General features: G+C 51.6%; 1 protein-coding gene across 1 annotated transcript in view; it reads left to right on the top strand.

Moving 5' to 3' along the window:
- Positions 1-24,018, top strand: part of LOC147113244 (uncharacterized) — a 177,879-nt gene that overhangs the window by 80,620 nt on the left and 73,241 nt on the right. The window contains exons 12-16 of the mRNA XM_085996107.1: positions 1,462-1,548; positions 6,167-6,208; positions 9,272-9,289; positions 18,790-18,831; positions 19,424-19,507. Of these exons, the coding sequence (XP_085852233.1) occupies positions 1,462-1,548; positions 6,167-6,208; positions 9,272-9,289; positions 18,790-18,831; positions 19,424-19,507 (273 nt within the window). The remainder of the gene's footprint in view (positions 1-1,461; positions 1,549-6,166; positions 6,209-9,271; positions 9,290-18,789; positions 18,832-19,423; positions 19,508-24,018) is intronic.

The following is a 24,018-nucleotide window of genomic DNA, read 5'->3' as shown; positions in this document are numbered from 1 at the left end:
CTCGAGCTAAGCTATGCAGCCAGCCAACAAAAAAAAGGAAAGAAATATGTGCAGCCAAGTTACCGCAAACAGTAATGAGATAAATGACAGATAATCTGTTTTTGACGTGGGGGGAATGTTTGCCAGGACACTGGAAGACCTCTCTCCTCTTGCATGAGTGTCACTGATCGCAGACGGGGTCTCGGTTTAACATCTCATCCAAAAGACAGCACCACTGACAGTGCAGCGCTCCCTCAGTACTGCCCCTCCGACAGTGCAGCACTCTCTCAATGCTGCCCCCTCCGACAGTGCAGTGCTCCCTCAGTACTGCCCCTCCGACAGTGCGGCGCTCCCTCAGTACTGCCCCTCCGACAGTGTAGCGCTCCCTCAGTACTGCCCCTTCGACAGTGCAGCGCTCCCTCAGTACTGCCCCTCCGACAGTGCGGCGCTCCCTCAGTACTGCCCCTCCAACAGTGTAGCGCTCCCTCAGTACTGCCCCTTCGACAGTGCGGCGCTCCCTCAGTACTGCCCCTCTGACAGTACAGCCCTCCCTCAGTACTGCCCCCCTGACAGTACAGCGCTCCCTCAGTACCGCCCCTCTGACAGTGCAGCACTCCCTCAGTACCGCCCCTCCGACAGTGCAGTGCTCCCTCAGTACTGCCCCTACGACAGTGCGGCGCTCCCTCAGTACTGCTCCTCCAACAGTGCAGTGCTCCCTCAGTACCGCCCCTCCGACAGTGCGGCACTCCCTCAGTACAGCCCCTCCGACAGTGCAGCGCTCCCTCAGTACAGCCCCTCCGACAGTGCAGCGCTCCCTCAGCATTGCACTGGAGTGTCAGCCTAGATTTTGTGCTCAAGTCTCTCCAGTGGGGCTTGATCCACGACCTTCTGACCCAGAGATGAGAGTGCTCCACACTGAGCCACACTGGTACTGATAATACATAAGCGTTTCTCTGATTGGCCAGCTCGGACCACCCTACCGAATCGGGCTTAGTTTACAGGGTTGTCTCGGTGGAGAGGGAAGGACTGCTCTCCTCCCAGTGACCGGCCAGACCCGCCACATCCTGCAGTGATCCAGGCTGCCTGGTGTAACCTGGAGGACTGTAGATCTGCTCAGTTCAGCTATCTGATTACCACGTCAGCCAAGAGATGTCAATCTTCCATCATTGTCACGTCAAGGAGCAGCCAGTTCAGTCCCAGAGACCTGCCCAAAGATGGCCAGACACTAGTGGCTCATTCAGAAACTGCCCAGCAAGTCCCCGGACCTGCTCAGCAGAGCACAGCGCAGGGCCAAACGTGCGAGGGCCTTTCTCCACACTGCTGAGCACGGTGGTGAGTGTTGTGGAGTCCCTGCGCGGAACGCAGACTAATGGTGACTCCCGTCCATCTGATGATTCGGTACAATTGCTCCCTGTCACCAGTGACCCCTCTCCACAAGCCCACAGACTGCAAACTCCTCACTCCTTTGAATCTGACTTCCAGGTGAAGGTAGACCAGGACCCCCCGGACCCCCTGGATCACCCGGACCCCGAGGAGCAGCAGGAAGTGATAGTTCCCCAGACTACAGAGGTAACCATTCAATACTGGAGCTCGTCAGAGACTATCCCAGGGACAAAGCTAGGTGGGACAGTAAGTTGTGTGGAGGACACAAAGAGTCTGCAAAGAGATATAGACAGGTTAAGTGAGTGGGCAACAAGGTGGCAGATGGAGTTTAATGTGAGGAAATGTGAGGTTATTCACTTTGGTAGGAAGAATAGAAAACAGAATGTTTTTAAATGGTGAGAAACTATCAAATGTTGGTGTTCAGAGCGATTGATGTGTCCCAGAGAGTTAACAGGCAGGTACAGCGAGCAATTAGGAAGGCAAATGGCATGTTGGCCTTTATTGCAGGGGGTTGGAGTATAAGAGTAAAGAAGTCTTGCTCCAATTGTACAGGGCCTTGGTGAGACCACACCTGGGGTACTGGGCACAGTTCTGGTCTCCTTATCTAAGTAGATAAGTCACCAGGAGCGGATGGGATGCATCCGAGGATGCTGAGGGAATTGAGGGTGGAAATCCTCCATAATTACGGGGCTGGTGCCAGAGGACTGGAGAACTGCAAATGTTACACCATTGTTCAAAAAAGGGTGTAAAGATAAACCCAGCAACTACAGGCCTGTCAGTTTAACCTCGGTAGTGGGGAAGCTTTTATCAAAAGTAATCTGGGACAAAATTAACAGTCACTTGGATAGGTGTGGATTAATTAAGGAAGCCAGCACGAATTTGCTAAAGGCAAATCGTGTTTAACCAACTTGATCGAGTTTTTTGATGAGGTAACAGAGAGGGCTGATGAGGGTAATGCGGTTGACGTAGTGTACATGGACTTCCAAAAGGCGTTCGACAAAGTGCCACATAATAGGCTTACCAGCAAAGTTGAAGCCCATGGAATAAAAGGGACAGTGGCTGTATGGATACAGAATTGGCTAAATGACAGGGAACAGAGAGTAGTGGTGAACGGTTATTTTTCGGACTGGAGGAAGGTACACAGTGGTGTTCCCCAGGGGTCGGTACTCGGACCACTGTTTTTCTTGATATATATTAATGACTTGGACTTGGGTGTACAGGGCACAATTTCAAAATTTGCAGATGACACAAAACTTGGAAGTATAGTGAACAGTGACGAGGGGAGTGATAGACTTCAAGAAGACACAGACAAGCTGGTGGAATGGGCGGACACGTGGCAGATGAAATTTAACGCAGAAAAGTGTGAAGTGATACATTTTAATAGGAAGAACAAGGAGAGGAAATATAAACTAAATGGTACAATCCTAAAGTGGGTGCATGAACAGAGACCTGGGGTATATGTGCACAAATCATTGAAGGTGGCAGGGCAGGTGAGAAAGTGGTTAAAAAAGCTTACGGGATCCTGGGCTTCATAAATAAGAACATAAGAAACAAATAGGAGCAGGAGTCGGCCATTTGGCCCTTCGAGCCCGCTCTGCCATTCAATAAGATCATGGCTGATCTTGGCCTCATCTCCACTTTCCTGCACTATCCCCATATCCCTTGATTCCCTTAATATTCAAAAATCTATCGCTCTCTGTCTTGAATATACTCAACGACTGAGCCTCCACAGCCCTCTGGGGTAGAGAATTCCAAAGATTCACCACCCTCTGAGTGAAGAAATTCCTCCTCATCTCAGTCCTAAATGGCCGACCCCTTATCCTGAGACTGTGACCCCTGGTTCTAGACTCTCCAGCCAGGGGAAACATCCTCCCTGCATCTACCCTGTCAAACCCTGTAAGAATTCTGTATGTTTCAATGAGATCACCTCTCATTCTTCTAAACTCCAGAGAATATAGGCCTAGTCTACTCAATCTCTCCTCATAGGACAATCCCCCCATCCCAGGAACCAGTCTGGTGAACCTTCGTTGCACTCCCTCTATGGCAAGTATATCCTTCCTTAGGTAAGGAGACCAAAACTGTACACAATACTCCAGGTGTGGTCTCACCGGGGCCCTATATAATTGCAGTAAGATGTCTTTACTCTTATACTCAAATCCTCTTGTAATAAAGGCCAACATACCATTTGCTTTCCTAATTGTTTGCTGTACCTGCATGTTAACTTTCAGTGATTCGTGTACAAGGACACCCAGGTCCCTCTGAACACCAACATTTCCCAATCTCTCACCATTTAAAAAATACTCTGCTTTTCTATTTTTCCTATCAAAGTGGATAACTTCACATTTCTCCACATTATATTCCATTTGCCCTGTTCTTGCCCACTCACTTAGCCTGTCTATATCCCCTTGAAGCCTCCTTGCATCCTCCTCACAACTTACGTTCCCACCCAGCTTTGTGTCATCAGCAAACTTGGATATATTACATTTGATCCCCTCATCCAAATCATTGATGTAGATTGTGAATAGCTGAGGCCCAAGCACTGATCCTTGCGGTACCCCACTAGTTACAGCCTGCCAACCCGAAAATGACCCGTTTATTCCTACTCTCTGTTTTTTGCCCGTTAACCAATCCTCAATCCATGCTAGTACATTACCCCCAATCCCAGGAGCTCTAATTTTGTTTAATAACCTCTTGTGTGGCACCTTATCGAATGCCTTCTGAAAATCCAAATACATCACATCCACTGGTTCCCCCTTATCTATTCTGCTAGTTACAACCTCAAAAAATTCAAACAGATTTGCCAAACACGATTTCCCTTTCATAAATCCGTGTTGACTCTGCCCAATCCTATTATTATTTTCTAAGTGCCCTGTTACCACGTCCTTAATAATAGATTCTAGCATTTTCCGTACTACTGATGTCAGGCTAACTGGTCTGTAGTTTCCCGTTTTCTCTCTCTATAGAGTTATAGAGTACAAAAGTGTGGAAATTATGATGAACAGGGTTTGAGTACAGGAACAAGGATGTCTTGCTGCAGTTGTACAGGGCCTTGGTGAGACCACACCTTGAGTATTGTGTGCAGTTTGGTCGCCTTATCTGAGGAAGGATGTTCTTGCCATGGAGGGAGTGCAGCGAAGATTCACCAGACTGATACCTGGGATGGCAGGAATGACGTATGAGGAGAGATTGGGTCGATTGGGCTTATACTCGCTGGAGTTTAGAAGAATGAGAGGGGATCTCATCGAAACTTATAAAATTCTAACAGGACTAAACAGACTAGATGCAGGATGGATGTTCCCGATGGTCGGGGAGTCCAGAACCAGGGGTCACAGTCTAAGGATAAGGGGTAAGCCATTTAGGACAGAGATGAGGAGGAATTTCTTCACCCAGAGAGTGGTGAACCTGTGGAATTCTCTACCACACAGAAGGCAGTAGAGGCCAATTCATTAAATATATTCAAGAAGGAGTTAGATATATTTCTTAAGGCTAAAGGGATCAAGGGATATGGGGAGAAAGCAGGGACCGGGTACTGAATTTGGATGATCTGCCATGATCTCATTGAATGGCGGAGCAGGCTCGAGGGGCCGAATGGCCTACTCCTGCTCCTATCTTCTATGTTTCTATGAACCTGTATAAAACACTGGTTCGGCCCCAACTGGAGTATTGTGTCCAGTTCTGGGCACCGCACTTTAGGAAGGATGTGAAGGCCTTAGAGAGGGTGCAGAAGAGATTTACGAGAATGACTCCAGGGATGAGGGACTTCAGTTGCGTGGATAGACTGGAGAAGCTGGGATTCTTTTCCTTGGAGTAGAGAAGGTTGAGAAGAGATTTGATAGAGGTGTTCAAAATCATGAGGGGTCTAGACAGAGTAGATAGAGAGAAACTGTTCCCATTGGCGGAAGGGTCGAGAACCAGAGGACACAGATTTAAGGTGATTGGCAGAGGAACCAAAGGCGACATGAGGAAAAACTTTATTACGCAGCGAGTGGTTAGGATCTGGAATGCACTGCCTGAGGGTGGTGGAGGCAGATTCAATCACGGCTTTCAAAAGGGAGTTGGCTAAGTATCTGAAGGAAAAAAAATTGCAGGGATACGGGGAAAGGGCGGCACGGGCTCGATGGGCTGAATGGCCTTCTGTGCTGTAACCATTCTATGATTCCAAGGATATACTTGCCTTAGAGGCGGTGCAACGAAGGTTCACTAGATTGATTCCTGGGATGAGAGGGCTGTCCTATGAGGAGAGATTGTGTAGAATGGGCCGATACTCTCTGGAGTTTAGAAGAATGAGAGGTGATCTCATTGAAACATACAGGATTCTGAGGGGGATTGACAGGGTAGATGCTGAGAGGTTGTTTCCCCCTGGCTGGAGAGTCTAGAACTAGGAGGCATAGTCTCAGGATAAGGGGTAGGCCATTTAAGACTGAGATGAGGAGGAATTTCTTCCCTCAGAGGGTTGTGAATCTTTGGAATTCTCTGCCCCAGAGGGCTGTGAATGCTGAGTCGTTGAGTATATTCAAGGCTGAGATCGATAGATTTTTGGACTCCAGGGGATATGGAGATCGGGCGGGAAAGTGGAGTTGAGGTCGATGATCAGCTGTGATCTTATTGAATGGCGGAGCAGGCTCGAGGGGCCGAATGGCCGACTCCTGCTCCTAATTATTATGTTCTTATTTTCTTATGATATACAACTCTTTATCACAGCTGTTTACCACAAGCGTGTGTTGATGGATTTATAGTAACTATTTAACATGAACATGTGTTAATTTTGACAAACATTTCTGATCACACTTCCTGTCTCTCACAGGGCCTCTGACTGCGGGACCCCCGGGACCTCCCGGACCCCCAGGTAAACACACACACCCGTTACTCTAGATTTTAGCCGGTTTTGCCCCGTCTCTCAATCCGTTCCCATTGCCCTTGTTCCTCCTGCAGTGTGTTTGTGTCAGCGTCAGTTTCACACCGCCGATAGAATTCCCACCTGGCCAGCCCGTGTCTGAATCGTGGCCTCGACTGACGATGGCACCTCGTCTCCACAGGGGGGTGGTGGGAGTGTCTGGTGGGAGCAGACAGCTCCATTTCCAGGGGGATTAAATCCTGATTCACCCCCAACACTGTACAGGTCAGTGCTCCCGGCCGGCAATCACAGACCGAGCGGTCAGCGGCCACTGACCCCACAATGCATTGTCAGACCAGCACTGGACACTGGGCTCAGACTGACGACAGCACTGGACACCGGACTCAGACTGACCACAGCACTGGACACTGGGCTCAGACTGACCACAGCACTGGACACTGGGCTCAGACTGACCACAGCACTGGACACTGGGCTCAGACTGACCACTGCACTGGACACTGGGCTCAGACTGACCACAGCACTGGACACTGGGCTCAGACTGACCACTGCACTGGACACTGGGCTCAGACTGACCACGGCACTGGACACCGGGCTCAGACTGACCACAGCACTGGACACTGGGCTCAGACTGACCACTGCACTGGACACTGGGCTCAGACTGACCACAGCACTGGACACTGGGCTCAGACTGACCACGGCACTGGACACTGGGCTCAGACTGACCACGGCACTGGACACTGGGCTCAGACTGACCACGGCACTGGACACTGGGCTCAGACTGACCACGGCACTGGACACTGGGCTCAGACTGACCACGGCACTGGACACTGGGCTCAGACTGACCACGGCACTGGACACTGGGCTCAGACTGACCACGGCACTGGACACTGGGCTCAGACTGACCACGGCACTGGACACTGGGCTCAGACTGACCACGGCACTGGACACTGGGCTCAGACTGACCACGGCACTGGACACTGGGCTCAGACTGACCACGGCACTGGACACTGGGCTCAGACTGACCACGGCACTGGACACTGGGCTCAGACTGACCACGGCACTGGACACTGGGCTCAGACTGACCACGGCACTGGACACTGGGCTCAGACTGACCACGGCACTGGACACTGGGCTCAGACTGACCACGGCACTGGACACTGGGCTCAGACTGACCACGGCACTGGACACTGGGCTCAGACTGACCACGGCACTGGACACTGGGCTCAGTCTGGGCACTGGACACTGGGCTCAGTCTGACCACAGCACTGGACACTGGGCTCAGACTGACCACAGCACTGGACACTGGGCTCAGACTGACCACGGCACTGGACACTGGGCTCAGACTGACCACGGCACTGGACACTGGGCTCAGACTGACCACGGCACTGGACACTGGGCTAAGACTGATCACAGCACTGGACACTGGGCTCAGACTGACCACGGCACTGGACACTGGGCTAAGACTGACCACGGCACTGGACACTGGGCTCAGACTGACCACGGCACTGGACACTGGGCTCAGACTGACCACGGCACTGGACACTGGGCTCAGACTGACCACAGCACTGGACACTGGACTCAGACTGACCACAGCACTGGACACTGGGCTCAGACTGACCACAGCACTGGACACTGGACTCAGACTGACCACAGCACTGGACACTGGGCTCAGACTGACCACGGCACTGGACACTGGACTCAGACTGACCACAGCACTGGACACTGGGCTCAGACTGACCACGGCACTGGACACTGGGCTCAGACTGACCACAGCACTGGACACTGGGCTCAGACTGACCACGGCACTGGACACTGGGCTCAGACTGACCACAGCACTGGACACTGGGCTCAGACTGACCACGGCACTGGACACTGGGCTCAGACTGACCACAGCACTGGACACTGGGCTCAGACTGACCACGGCACTGGACACTGGGCTCAGACTGACCACAGCACTGGACACTGGGCTCAGACTGACCACGGCACTGGACACTGGGCTCAGACTGACCACAGCACTGGACCCCTGGCTCAGACTGACCACGGCACTGGACACCAGGCTCAGACTGACCACGGCACTGGACACTGGGCTCAGACTGACCACAGCACTGGACACTGGGCTCAGACTGACCACAGCACTGGACACTGGGCTCAGACTGACCACAGCACTGGACACTGGGCTCAGACTGACCACAGCACTGGACACTGGGCTCAGACTGACCACGGCACTGGACACTGGGCTCAGACTGACCACAGCACTGGATACTGGGCTCAGACTGACCACAGCACTGGACACTGGGCTCAGACTGACCACAGCACTGGATACTGGGCTCAGACTGACCACAGCACTGGACACTGGGCTCAGACTGACCACAGCACTGGACACTGGGCTCAGACTGACCACGGCACTGGACACTGGGCTCAGACTGACCACAGCACTGGACACTGGGCTCAGACTGACCACAGCACTGGACACTGGGCTCAGACTGACCACAGCACTGGAGACTGGCCTCAGACTGACCACAGCACTGGACACTGGGCTCAGACTGACCACAGCACTGGACACTGGGCTCAGACTGACCACAGCACTGGATACTGGGCTCAGACTGACCACAGCACTGGACACTGGGCTCAGACTGACCACAGCACTGGACACTGGGCTCAGACTGACCACAGCACTGGTCACTGGGCTCAGACTGACCACAGCACTGGACACCGGGCTCAGGACACCCTTCGAATTGGACTCCATCGATTTGACGATGTAGCTGAGGGTTCCATGAGTTTTGACCTTTCACCTCCGAGCGGGAGTGATCACAGTCAATCCAGGACTGGTTAGCCAGAGCCCGGGACGGACTCGGAGGGTCCCAGCACTCGGACTCAGTGTTAATGCCGAGTTTTGATTATAGATCGGGATTATTCAGGAGTGAACATGTCTCATCCCCACACTTCCCTTAATCTGCCTTCATTCTATCGAATTGTATAAATGGTGATTGGCTGAAATGTCCAGTCCGGAGTCACAGCATTAATACAAAAACTCTCTCTCTGTTTACATTGCAGGACGGCAGGGATACAAAGGTAGGGACTTTTTCCAACAAATACTCACAGGACACAGAGACACGTGGGGTATATCAGAATGTTACAGTGAGGGGTGTGGGGTATATCAGAGTGTTACAGTGAGGGGTGTGGGGTATATCAGAGTGTTACAGTGAGGGGTGTGGGGTATATCAGAGTGTTACAGTGAGGGGTGTGGGGTATATCAGAGTGTTACAGTGAGGGGTGCGGGGTATATCAGAGTGTTACAGTGAGGGGTGTGGGGTATATCAGAGTGTTACAGTGAGGGGTGTGGTGTATATCAGTGTGTTACAGTGAGGGGTGCGGGGTATATCAGAGTGTTACAGTGAGGGGTGTGGTGTATATCAGTGTTACAGTGAGGGGTGCGGGGTATATCAGAGTGTTACAGTGAGTGGTGTGGGGTATATCAGTGTGTTACAGTGAGGGGTGCGGGATATATCAGTGTTACAGTGAGGGTGCAGTGTATATCAGAGTGTTACAGTGAGGGCTGTGGGGTATATCAGAGTGTTACAGTGAGGGGTGTGGGGTATATCAGAGTGTTACAGTGAGGGGTGCGGGGTATATCAGAGTGTTACAGTGAGGGGTGTGGTGTATATCAGTGTTACAGTGAGGGGTGCGGGGTATATCAGAGTGTTACAGTGAGTGGTGTGGGGTATATCAGTGTGTTACAGTGAGGGGTGCGGGATATATCAGTGTTACAGTGAGGGTGCAGTGTATATCAGAGTGTTACAGTGAGGGCTGTGGGGTATATCAGAGTGTCACAGTGAGTGGTGTGGGGTATATCAGCGTTACAGTGAGGGGTGTGGGGTATATCAGTGTTACAGTGAGGGGTGTGGGGTATATCAGTGTTACAGTGAGGGGTGCGGTGTATATCAGTGTTACAGTGAGGGGTGTGGGGTATATCAGTGTTACAGTAAGGGGTGCGGTGTATATCAGTGTTACAGTGAGGGGTGCGGGTTATGTCAGAGTGTTACAGTAAGGGGTGCGGGGTATATCAGTGTTACAGTGAGGGGTGTGGGGTATATCAGTGTTACAGTGAGGGGTGCGGGGTATATCAGTGTTACAGTGAGGGGTGCGGGGTATATCAGTGTTACTGTGAGGGGTGCGGTGTATATCAGTGTTACAGTGAGGGGTGCGGTGTATATCAGTGTTACAGTGAGGGGTGTGGGGTATATAAGAGTGTTACAGTAAGGGGTGCGGGGTATATCAGTGTTACAGTGAGGGGTGTGGGGTATATCAGTGTTACAGTGAGGGGTGTGGGGCATATCAGTGTTACAGTAAGGGGTGTGGGGTATATAAGAGTGTTACAGTGAGGGGTGTGGGGTACATCAGTGTTACAGTGAGGGGTGTGGGGTATATCAGTGTTACAGTGAGGGGTGTGGGGTATATCAGTGTTACAGTGAGGGGTGTGGGGTATATCAGTGTTACAGTGAGGGGTGTGGGGCATATCAGTGTTACAGTGAGGGGTGTGGGGTATATAAGAGTGTTACAGTGAGGGGTGTGGGGTACATCAGTGTTACAGTGAGGGGTGTGGGGTATATCAGTGTTACAGTGAGGGGTGTGGGGTATATCAGTGTTACAGTGAGGAGTGTGGGGTATGTCGGAGTGTTACAGTGAGGGGTGTGGGGAATATCAGTGTTACAGTAAGGGGTAAGGGGTATATCAGTGTTACAGTGAGGGGTGTGGGGCATATCAGTGTTACAGTGAGGGGTGTGGGGTACATCAGTGTTACAGTGAGGGGTGTGGGGTATATCAGTGTTACAGTGAGGGGTGTGGGGTATATCAGTGTTACAGTGAGGGGTGTGGGGTATATCAGTGTTACAGTAAGGGGTAAGGGGTATATCAGTGTTACAGTGAGGGGTGTGGGGCATATCAGTGTTACAGTGAGGGGTGTGGGGTATATCAGTGTTACAGTGAGGGGTGTGGGGTATATCGGAGTGTTACAGTGAGGGGTGTGGGGTATATCAGAGTATTACAGTAAGGGGTGCGGGGTATATCAGTGTTACAGTGAGCAGTGTGGGGTATATCAGTGTTACAGTGAGGGGTGTGGGGTATATCAGTGTTACAGTGAGGGGTGTGGGGTATATCAGTGTTACAGTGAGGGGTGTGGGGTACATCAGTGTTACAGTAAGGGGTGTGGGGTATATCAGTGTGTGTTACAGTGCGGGGTGTGGGGTATATCAGTGTGTGTTACAGTGAGCGGTGTGGGGTATATCAGAATGTTACAGTGAGGGGTGTGGGGTATATCAGCGTGTTACAGTGAGGGGTGTGGGGTATATCAGTGTGTTACAGTGCGGGGTGTGGGGTATATCGTGTGTTACAGTGAGGGGTGGGGTATATCAGAATGTTACAGTGAGGGGTGTGGGGTATATCAGTGGTACATTGAGGGGTGCGGGGTATATCAGTGTTACAGTGAGGGATGTGGGGTATATCAGCGTGTTACAGTGAGGGGTGTGGGGTATATCAGTGTGTGTTACAGTGCGGGGTGTGGGGTATATCAGTGTGTTACAGTGAGGGGTGTGGGGTATATCAGTGTTACAGTGAGGGGTGTTGGGTACATCAGTGTTACAGTGAGGGGTGTGGAGTATATCAGTGTTACAGTGAGGGGTGTGGGGTATATCAGTGTTACAGTGAGGGGTGTGGGGTATGTCGGAGTGTTACAGTGAGGGGTGTGGGGTATATCAGTGTTACAGTAAGGGGTAAGGGGTATATCAGTGTTACAGTGAGGGGTGTGGGGCATATCAGTGTTACAGTGAGGGGTGTGGGGTATATCAGTGTTACAGTGAGGGGTGTGGGGTATATCAGAATGTTACAGTGAGGGGTGTGGGGTATATCAGCGTGTTACAGTGAGGGGTGTGGGGTATATCAGTGTGTTACAGTGCGGGGTGTGGGGTATATCAGTGTGTTACAGTGAGGGGTGTGGGGTATATCAGTGTGTTACAGTGAGGGGTGTGGGGTATATCAGCGTGTTACAGTGAGGGGTGTGGGGTATATCAGTGTGTTACAGTGCGGGGTGTGGGGTATATCAGCGTGTTACAGTGAGGGGTGTGGGGTATATCAGTGTGTGTTACAGTGCGGGGTGTGGGGTATATCAGTGTGTTACAGTGAGGGGTGTGGGGTATATCAGTGTTACAGTGAGGGGTGTGGGGTATATCAGTGTGTTACAGTGCGGGGTGTGGGGTATATCAGGGTGTTACAGTGAGGGGTGTGGGGTATATCAGAGTGTGTTACAGTGCGGGGTGTGGGGTATATCAGTGTTACAGTGAGAGGTGTGGGGTATATCAGAGTGTTACAGTGAGGGGTGCGGTGTATATCAGTGTTACAGTGAGGGGTGCGGTGCATATCAGTGTTACAGTGAGGGGTGTGGGGTATATCAGTGTTACAGTGAGGGGTGCGGTGTATATCAGTGTTACAGTGAGGGGTGTTGGGTATATCAGTGTTACAGTAAGGGGTGCGGTGTATATCAGTGTTACAGTGAGGGGTGTGGGGTGTATCAGTGTTACAGTGAGGGGTGTAGGGTATATCAGAGTGTTACAGTGAGGGGTGCAGTGTATATCAGTGTTACAGTGAGGGGTGTGGGGTATATCAGTGTTACAGTAAGGGGTGCAGTGTATATCAGTGTTACAGTGAGGGGTGCGGTGTATATCAGAGTGTTACAGTAAGAGGTGTGGGGTATATCAGTGTTACAGTGAGGGGTGTGGGGTATATCAGTGTTGCAGTGAGGGGTGCGGGGTATATCAGTGTTACAGTGAGGGGTGCGGGGTATATCAGTGCTACTCTGACGGGTGCGGTGTATATCAGTGTTACAGTGAGTGGTGCGGGGTATATCAGTGTGTTACAGTGAGTGGTGTGGGGTATATCAACGTGTTACAGTGAGGGGTGTGGGGTATATCAGAGTGTTACAATGAAGGGTGTGGGGTATATCAGTGTGTTACAGTGAGGGGCGTTGGGTATATCAGTGTTACAGTGAGGGGTGTGGGGTATATCAGAGTGTTACAGTGAGGGGCGTTGGGTATATCAGTGTTACAGTGAGGGGTGTGGGGTATATCAGAGTGTTACAGTGAGTGGTGTGGGGTATATCAGTGTTACAGTGAGGGGTGTGGGGTATATCAGTGTTACAGTGAGCGGTGTGGGGTATATCAGTGTTACAGTAAGGGGTACGGGGTATATCAGTGTGTTACAGTGAGGGGTGCGGTGTATATCAGAGTGTTACAGTAAGAGGTGTGGGGTATATCAGTGTTACAGTGAGGGGTGTGGGGTATATCAGTGTTACAGTGAGGGGTGCGGAGTATATCAGTGTTACAGTGAGGGGTGCGGGGTATATCAGTGCTACTGTGAGGGGTGCGGTGTATATCAGTGTTACAGTGAGTGGTGCGGGGTATATCAGTGTGTTACAGTGAGTGGTGTGCGGTATATCAGCGTGTTACAGTGAGGGGTGTGCGGTATATCAGTGTGTTACAGTGAGCGGTGTGGGGTATATCAGTGTTACAGTGAGGGGTGTGGGGTATATCAGTGTTACAGTGAGGGGTGTGGTGTATATCAGTGTTGCAGTGAGGGGTGTGGGGTTTAACAGTGTTACAGTGAGGGGTGTGGGGTATATCAGAATGTAACAGTGAGGGGTGTGGGGTATATCAGCGTGTTACAGTGAGGGGTGTGGGGTATATCAGGGTGTTACAATGAGAGGTGCGGGGTATATCAGTGTTACAGTGAGGGGTGTGGGGTATATCAGTGTTACAGTGAGGGGTGCGGGGTATATCAGTGTTACAGTGAGAGGTGTGGGGTATATCAGAGTGTTACAGTGAGGGGTGCGGTGTATATCAATGTGTGTTACAGTGTGGGGTATATCAGTGTTACAGTGAGAGTTGTGGGGTATATCAGAGTGTTACAGTGAGTGGTGCGGTGTATATCAGTGTTACAGTAAGGGGTAAGGGGTATATCAGTGTTACAGTGAGGGGTGTAGGGTATATCAGAGTGTTACAGTGAGGGGTGCGGGGTACATCAGTGTTACAGTGAGGGGTGCGGGGTACATCAGTGTTACAGTGAGGGGTGCGGTGTATATCAGAGTGTTACAGTGAGGGGTGTGGGGTATATCAGTGTGTTACAGTGAGGGGTGTGGGGTATATCAGTGTGTTACAGTGAGGGGTGTGGGGTATATCAGAGTGTTACAGTGAGGGGTGTGGGGTATATCAGAGTGTTACAGTGAGGGGTGTGGGGTATATCAGTGTGTTACAGTGAGGGGTGTGGGGTATATCAGTGTTACAGTGAGGGGTGCGGGGTATATCAGGGTGTTACAGTGAGGGGTGTGGGGTATATCAGTGTTACAGTGAGGGGTGTGCGGTATATCAGTGTGTTACAGTGAGGGGTGTGGGGTATATCAGTGTGTTACAGTGAGGGGTGTGGGGTATATCAATGTGTTACAGTGAGTGGTGTGGGGTATATCAGTGTGTTACAGTGAGGGGTGCGGGGTATATCAGTGTTACAGTGAGGGGTGTGAGGTATATCAGTGTTACAGTGAGGGGTGTGGGGTATATCAGTGTTGCAGTGAGGGGTGTGAGGTATATCAGTTTTACAGTAAGGGGTGCGGGGTATATCAGTGTTACAGTGAGGGGTGTGGGGTATATCAGTGTTACAGTGAGGGGTGTGGGGTATATCAGAGTGTTACAGTGAGGGGTGTTGGGTATATGAGTGTGTTACAGTGCGGGGTGTGGGGTATATCAGTGTGTTACAGTGAGGGGTGTGGGGTATATCAGAATGTTACAGTGAGGGGTGTGGGGTATATCAGGGTGTTACAGTGAGGGGTGCGGGGTATATCAGTGTTACAGTGAGGGGTGTGGGGTATATCAGCGTGTTACAGTGAGGGGTGTGGGGTATATCAGTGTGTGTTACAGTGCGGGGTGTGGGGTAAATCAGAATGTTACAGTGAGGGGTGTGGGGTATATCAGGGTGTTACAGTGAGGGGTGCGGGGTATATCAGTGTTACAGTGAGGGGTGTGGGGTATATCAGTGTCACAGTGAGGGGTGCGGGGTATATCAGTGTTACAATGAAGGGTGTGGGGTATATCAGCGTGTTACATTGAGGGGTGTGGGGTGTCTCAGTGTGTGTCACAGTGAGGGGTGTGGGGTATATCAGAATGTTACAGTGAGGGGTGTGGGGTATATCAGCGTGTTACAGTGAGGGGTGTGGGGTATATCAGAGTGTGTTACAGTGCGGGGTGTGGTGTATATCAGTGTTACAGTGAGGGGTGTGGGGTATATCAGAATGTTACAGTGAGGGGTGTGGGGTATATCAGCGTGTTACAGTGAGGGGTGTGGGGTATATCAGTGTGTGTTACAGTGCGGGGTGTGGGGTATATCAGTGTGTTACAGTGAGGGGTGTGGGGTATATCAGAATGTTACAGTGAGGGGTGTGGGGTATATCAGGGTGTTACAGTGAGGGGTGCGGGGTATATCAGTGTTACAGTGAGGGGTGTGGGGTATATCAGCGTGTTACAGTGAGGGGTGTGGGGTATATCAGTGTGTGTTACAGTGCGGGGTGTGGGGTATATCAGAATGTTACAGTGAGGGGTGTGGGGTATATCAGGGTGTTACAGTGAGGGGTGCGGGGTATATCAGTGTTACAGTGAGGGGTGTGGGGTATATCAGTGTTACAGTGAGGGGTGTCGGGTATATCAGTGTCACAGTGAGGGGTGCGGGGTATATCAGTGTTACAATGAAGGGTGTGGGGTATATCAGCGTGTTACATTGAGGGGTGTGGGGTGTCTCAGTGTGTGTCACAGTGAGGGGTGTGGGGTATATCAGAATGTTACAGTGAGGGGTGTGGGGTATATCAGCGTGTTACAGTGAGGGGTGTGGGGTATATCAGAGTGTGTTACAGTGCGGGGTGTGGTGTATATCAGTGTTACAGTGAGGGGTGTGGGGTATATCAGAATGTTACAGTGAGGGGTGTGGGGTATATCAGCGTGTTACAGTGAGGGGTGTGGGGTATATCAGTGTGTGTTACAGTGCGGGGTGTGGGGTATATCAGTGTTACAGTGAGAGGTGTCGGGTATATCAGTGTGTGTTACAGTGCGGGGTGTGGGGTATATCAGTGTTACAGTGAGAGGTGTGGGGTATATCAGTGTGTGTTACAGTGCGAGGTGTGGGGTATTTCAGTGTTACAGTGAGAGGTGTGGGGTATATCAGTGTGTGTTACAGTGCGAGGTGTGGGGTATTTCAGTGTTACAGTGAGGGGTTTGGGGTATATCAGTGTTACAGTGAGGGGTGTGGGGTATATCAGAATGTTACAGTGAGGGGTGTGGGGTATATCAGCGTGTTACAGTGAGGGGTGTGGGGTATATCAGAGTGTGTTACAGTGCGGGGTGTGGTGTATATCAGTGTTACAGTGAGGGGTGTGGGGTATATCAGTGTGTGTTACAGTGCGGGGTGTGGGGTATATCAGTGTTACAGTGAGAGGTGTCGGGTATATCAGAATGTTACAGTGAGGGGGGTGGGGTATATCAGCGTGTTACAGTGAGGGGTGTGGGGTATATCAGCGTGTTACAGTGAGGGGTATGGGGTATATCAGTGTTACAGTGAGGGGTATATCAATGTGTGTTACAGTGCGGGGTGTGGGGTATATCAGTGTTACAGTGAGAGGTGTGGGGTATATCAGAGTGTTACAGTGAGGGGTGCGGTGTATATCAATGTGTGTTACAGTGTGGGGTATATCAGTGTTACAGTGAGAGTTGTGGGGTATATCAGAGTGTTACAGTGAGTGGTGCGGTGTATATCAGTGTTACAGTAAGGGGTAAGGGGTATATCAGTGTTACAGTGAAGGGTGTAGGGTATATCAGAGTGTTACAGTGAGGGGTGCGGGGTACATCAGTGTTACAGTGAGGGGTGCGGGGTATATCAGTGTTACAGTGAGGGGTGCGGTGTATATCAGTGTGTTACAGTGAGGGGTGTGGGGTATATCAGTGTTACAGTGAGGGGTGCGGGGTATATCAGGGTGTTACAGTGAGGGGTGTGGGGTATATCAGTGTTACAGTGAGGGGTGTGGGGTATATCAGCGTGTTACAGTGAGGGGTGTGCGGTATATCAGTGTGTTACAGTGAGGGGTGTGGGGTATATCAGTGTGTTACAGTGAGGGGTGTGGGGTATATCAATGTGTTACAGTGAGTGGTGTGGGGTATATCAGTGTGTTACAGTGAGGGGTGCGGGGTATATCAGTGTTACAGTGAGGGGTGTGAGGTATATCAGTGTTACAGTGAGGGGTGTGGGGTATATCAGTGTTGCAGTGAGGGGTGTGAGGTATATCAGTTTTACAGTAAGGGGTGCGGGGTATATCAGTGTTACAGTGAGGGGTGTGGGGTATATCAGTGTTACAGTGAGGGGTGTGGGGTATATCAGAGTGTTACAGTGAGGGGTGTCGGGTATATGAGTGTGTTACAGTGCGGGGTGTGGGGTATATCAGTGTGTTACAGTGAGGGGTGTGGGGTATATCAGAATGTTACAGTGAGAGGTGTGGGGTATATCAGGGTGTTACAGTGAGGGGTGCGGGGTATATCAGTGTTACAGTGAGGGGTGTGGGGTATATCAGCGTGTTACAGTGAGGGGTGTGGGGTATATCAGTGTGTGTTACAGTGCGGGGTGTGGGGTATATCAGAATGTTACAGTGAGGGGTGTGGGGTATATCAGGGTGTTACAGTGAGGGGTGCGGGGTATATCAGTGTTACAGTGAGGGGTGTGGGGTATATCAGTGTTACAGTGAGGGGTGTCGGGTATATCAGTGTCACAGTGAGGGGTGCGGGGTATATCAGTGTTACAATGAAGGGTGTGGGGTATATCAGCGTGTTACATTGAGGGGTGTGGGGTGTCTCAGTGTGTGTCACAGTGAGGGGTGTGGGGTATATCAGAATGTTACAGTGAGGGGTGTGGGGTATATCAGCGTGTTACAGTGAGGGGTGTGGGGTATATCAGAGTGTGTTACAGTGCGGGGTGTGGTGTATATCAGTGTTACAGTGAGGGGTGTGGGGTATATCAGAATGTTACATTGAGGGGTGTGGGGTGTCTCAGTGTGTGTCACAGTGAGGGGTGTGGGGTATATCAGAATGTTACAGTGAGGGGTGTGGGGTATATCAGCGTGTTACAGTGAGGGGTGTGGGGTATATCAGTGTGTGTTACAGTGCGGGGTGTGGGGTATATCAGTGTTACAGTGAGAGGTGTCGGGTATATCAGTGTGTGTTACAGTGCGGGGTGTGGGGTATATCAGTGTTACAGTGAGAGGTGTGGGGTATATCAGTGTTACAGTGCGGGGTGTGGGGTATATCAGTGTTACAGTGAGAGGTGTGGGGTATATCAGTGTGTGTTACAGTGCGAGGTGTGGGGTATTTCAGTGTTACAGTGAGAGGTGTGGGGTATATCAGTGTGTGTTACAGTGCGAGGTGTGGGGTATTTCAGTGTTACAGTGAGGGGTTTGGGGTATATCAGCGTTAACCTCCCGGGTTTCCCTTTACCCTGTGCAGGTGAAGCCGGTCAGCCAGGATTGCCAGGCCTCTCGGGACAGGGTAAGTGTCGTCTGTCCCTGCCGCGGGGTAAATTACAATCACGGTCGGAGAGACTACAGTCCTCCTGTCAGGGGCTGTGCGATTAATCCCAGTACGTTGGGGGTGATCCTGATCGCTGTCCCCAGACCCCTGCAGAGAGGTTTGTGAGTGGGGTCGTCCAGTGGAGATGGGCTGGCGAGGGGCTGTGTTGCCCCCGGGGATGGAATCCCCCAGCAACAACCCCCAGGTGGGTCAGGGTGGGACCCTGACCCCGCTGTGACCCCAGCCCACCTACCTGGGTCAGAGGTCAGTGGACGTGCAGGGTGAGGCGTGTCTGGTACACTCACTGAGGGCCAGATGGGGCGGGGGGCAATTAAAGGGTCCAGTAGCGTACTGGGGTATAATGAGCGTGGGTGGGAGCTGCGCTGAGTGAGCGAGGTCTCCGCCGATCCAATCGTCACCCCGGGGGGTCCGGGCTGTTGGGTTGGGGTTCCTCCTGCCCCGATTCGGACAGTAACTGAGGGGTCCCATCACCCCGAGCTCCAGTGCTTTTACACTAACCCTCTGAGCTCACTATTCTCACTCACACTCACTTCCTCTGTTCTGACTCCAGCAAGTGATTCGTTCGTTCCAGGACCCCCGGGACCCCCAGGACCCACAGGACCGAGTGGAACCCCAGGACACAAAGGCGACCGAGGTCAGTATCCTAGAACTGAAATAAGGCTCTTCAATATTCACTGACAACTCCCGCGATGGACACGGGTCGTGTGTGACTAAACCACGGGGTGCAGGGCTTCCAGCACCCCTTCCAGAGTCAGCAGATCTCAGCCGTGCTGGGGGCAGGGCAGGTGGCGGGGGGGGAGGGCGGAGGGGCGATAGAGCGAGGGGGGGCGTTAGAGGGAGGGATGGGGATAGAGGGAGGGATGGGGAGATAGAGGGGGTGGGGGAGATAGAGGGGGGGCGATAGAGAGAGGGGGTGGGGGAGATAGAGGGAGGGGGGGGCGATAGAGGGAGGGGGAGGGGCGATGGAGGGGAAGGGGCGCTAGAGGGAGGGGAGGGGCGACAGGGAGGGGGCGATAGAGGGAGGGGGAGGGGGCGAGGGAGGGGGAGGGATAGCTGATATTGACAATAGCAAGGGAGGGGAAGGGAGTTGAGGGAGGGGAGGGCAGGGTGATTGTGATTCATAGAATTGTAGCGGTTCGTGTAGATCGCCACTAAATAAGAGAGTTTGACTTCGACGAACTATCAACAAGTTGTTTATTTACAGGAACAGACTAATTACAGCAGGTAAGATAGCAGGTAAGATGGCTGACTGTAGGAGCACCGTGGTGTAGGTCTTGTCCCAGCGGGGACTCCACGAGGACTGAGTTCGCAGTCCTGTGGGGAGCGTGATGACGTCATCGCGTTTGTGTTGTGACGTCATCACATTGTTCGCGTTTCCCGCGCTTAGGGCGTCACGTGATGCGCGTCGTTGCGTTGCTGGCCGTTGAGGCCGAAGTCGGGAGGCCGGGCTGTGCCGGTGCTTGCCGCGAGAGCGGAAGATCGCGTCGCTCCCGTCGGCTGGCCGTTGAGGCCGAAGACGCTAGGCCGGGCTGTGACGGCGCACGCACATCACGTCGTACGTGACGTGACGTCAGCGCACTAGGGCGCGCCTTAAAGGGGCAATGGCCCCAACAGGTAAGTTAAAAGGGCAACGGCCCCAAAAGGTAAGTTAAAGGGAATTATGTGTCTCAATGTAAGGGACAACCAGTGGTACCGCCACATAGGCCCCCCCCCAGAATTCGCTTTAACGAAAGTCCAAGGATGAGATGGTCTGACGAGCTGGTGGTCTCGGCGGTCGTGCTGTCTCGGCTTGGTAGGCGAGGTATGAAGATGCTGCTCGTGAGCGGATCCTTACGCGCGTCGTGGCGAATAAAACGTATCCGTCAGGCGAAGGACCGTGGAGACGTGCGAAACAGCAGGCCTTGTCAGAGTGACGGGCAGGTTGGGCAGACGCGAGCGATGTCTCCGTTGGCTGGTGAGCGAAACCTTTGGGAGGCTGGAACGCACAGAACGGTGCGTGCCATAGTGCTACGACCTGAACACAATGGAGGGTGAAGAGTTGCTGCGTTGATCAGTGATCGGTGAGGCTAGCAACTTTCACGTGGCTGATTGCGGCCGCAGGATGCCCGTTGGACCCGTCCTCGATGTGTGCAGCTTCAGTCGACGTTTGCGTTTGTTAAAGGGAAAACTGGAGAAAGGGCAGCAACGGTCCAGGTTGTTGTTGCTTTCAGGAGGGGTTAACTCTGCCTGGAGGGCGGCAACACTTGTAACAGTTGTAGATTTAGGAGAAAACAGCCGGGAGGGCGGCACACTTTTTGTTCACGCCGAAACGTGTAGTAGGTAACACAACCAGAAGGCTGAAGGGCTGGTGCGTCGTCGGCGGGGAAAGAGTCGTCGGTGTTCACGAGGGATGGGTTCTCGTGGTTCGCGAGGGATGGGTCCTCGTGCACGAGGAGTGCGTCCTCGTGTTTTGCGGGGGTGAGTCCTCGTGGTATCCCCGCGGGGTGCGCTCCGATCTTGTGGGCCCGAACATGCTGTACCCCGCGCTTGGAGAGATGTATACTTGCTGTTGCTTTGGATGTAGAGGCGGACGATCCGTGTGGCGGTAGAAGAGTCGAATACGGAGACCGTGAGCACGTGCGTGGTCTGTGCCGCATCGATGTTCTTGCCGAACAGGGCTTCTTCCTGCATAAAGCACGAGGGAGACCGTGGCTCCCTGGATTGCGGTAGCGACAGCAGAACGGCTGATGCTTCCATTGCGTGCTTCGTTTGTGAAAGACGTTCACAAACCCAACAATTGTAGCGCTGGTGGATGACGGTTGCCGTTGGTCGTGCTCTACCTCTGTGACATCGTTCGTGAAAAACGGGCTCATCTCCAAGCTGCGCTTCCTTTGTGAAGACGTACGCAAAGACGGGGTCGCTTTTGATGGAATCGGTGTTAGGCGGTTGCTGTTCCGTGGTTGTTTGTCAGTTGTGCGTTGGTCGTCTTGAGTGAAGACGAGGTTCAGGCGTGCGTTGCTACCGTGAAAATCGTTCACGGATACGGGTTCACCAATTGTAGCGTTGGAATTGATGAGCTCCCGTACTCACATCGTGGGGTCACCAATGTAGCGGTTCGTGTAGATCGCCACTAAATAAGAGAGTTTGACTTCGACGAACTATCAACAAGTTGTTTATTTACAGGAACAGACTAATTACAGCAGGTAAGATAGCAGGTAAGATGGCTGACTGTAGGAGCACCGTGGTGTAGGTCTTGTCCCAGTGGGGACTCCACGAGGACTGAGTTCGCAGTCCTGTGGGGAGCGTGATGACGTCATCGCGTTTGTGTTGTGACGTCATCACGTTGTTCGTGTTTCCCGCGCTTAGGGCGTCACATGATGCGCGCCGTTGCGTCGCTGGCCATTGAGGCCGAAGTCGGGAGGCCGGGCTGTGCCGGTGCTTGCCGCGAGAGCGGAAGATCGCGTCGCTCCCGTCGGCTGGCCGTTGAGGCCGAAGACGCTAGGCCGGGCTGTGCCGGCGCACGCACATCACGTCGTACGTGACGTGACGTCAGCGCGCTAGGGCGCACCTTAAAGGGGCAATGGCCCCAACAGGTAAGTTAAAAGGGCAACGGCCCCAAAAGGTAAGTTAAAGGGAATTATGTGTCTCAATGTAAGGGACAACCAGTGGTACCGCCACAGAATCATAGAAAGTTACAGCACAGAAGGAGGCCATTTCGGCCCATCGTGTCCGCGCCGGCCAACAAAGAGCTATCCAGCCTAATCCCACTTCCCAGCTCTTGGTCCGTAGCCCTGCAGGTTACAGCATCCCAAGTGCACATCCAAGTACTTTTTAAATGTGGTTAGGGTTCCTGCCTCTACCACCCTTTCAGGCAGTGAGTTCCAGACCCCCACCACCCTCTGGGTGAAGAAATTTCCCCACAAATCCCCTCTAAACCTTCCACCAATTACTTTAAATCTGTGCCCCCTAGTTTTTGACCCCTCTGCTAAGGGAAATAGGTCCTTTCTATCCACTTTATCTAGGCCCCTCAATTTTATACACCTCAATAAGGTCTCCCCTCAGCCTCCTCTGTTCCAAGGAAAACAGACCCAGCCTATCCAGTCTTCCCTCATAGCTAAGATTCTCTACTCCCGGCAACATCCTCGTAAATCTCCTCTGTACCCTCTCTAGTGCAACCACATCTTTCCTGTAATGTGGTGACCAGAACTGCACGCAGTACTCTAGCTGAGGCCTAACTAGTGTTTTATACAGTTGAAGCATAACCCCCCTGCTCTTGTATTCTATGCCACGGCTAATAAAGGCAAGTATCCCGTAAGATCCTAATGATCTCTGAGTTCTTGGACAAGACACCAATAGGCAGCAGCCAGTATGTTTGAGCAATAGATCAAGATTTATTAAGCATACAGCGTAATATATTTAATATTAGGCGATAGTTTTAACGAGTAGCTCGCAACCCTTGGTCTCTGGAACCTCTCGGACACAGATGACGTCGTCTTAAGTCTGTTCCTTTGTTCTTGCAGTAAGTCTGTGCAAAGTTGTTCTTTGAGTATCGAGGTTTTAACCCTTTTCTTATCAAAAGTTGGTTTGGCCAGTGTCCATATATGGTCTTTAACAAAATCACCTTCTTTAATTGGGTCTAATGGTCAAAATAACATTGTCACTCAGACTAAGGTAGTATCCCGTCTTTCCAGTATTTTTCCGTCAACCCTATTCTGCTGTCTTGTTATCTTGTTTATAGTTTTTGACCCCATTGGAATGTACCATATCTCTTTCATTTTATGTCTCCCTGGTACAAGGCCTTTATACCAAGGGCCCACATCATTCTGCTGTCTCACTTGTCTTGAGGTATCCAGACTATCTCACTTTAATCTACCAGATAAATACCTTAACTTCCATGATCTCTCTCATTTTATGTCCTTATACTAATTATCCTTTAAATATTGTTGCAATTAGCTTTGTTAAGCGAATTCTAAGTTCTATTTAGCACTATAATATGTTATTTAATGATTTGACCTTCACTTGCAGCCTGTAGCTGCTGGTTATCAAAGCTTAGTCAAACTTGTGTTTGGCTGTCCCCGCAGCCGCATTCTAAACAAGTCTTAGCTTTTTAGTTACCCAGGAGTAATTATGGGTAATATTATTTGGTCAATGGCTATATGATTCTCG

This window comes from Somniosus microcephalus, chromosome 8, assembly GCF_052327205.1.
Source record: "Somniosus microcephalus isolate GS21.2 chromosome 8, FLI_Smic_1.0, whole genome shotgun sequence".
Taxonomy (NCBI): domain Eukaryota; kingdom Metazoa; phylum Chordata; class Chondrichthyes; order Squaliformes; family Somniosidae; genus Somniosus; species Somniosus microcephalus.
Note: the sequence above shows the minus strand (reverse complement) of the source record. Positions and strands in the feature narration are given on the sequence as shown.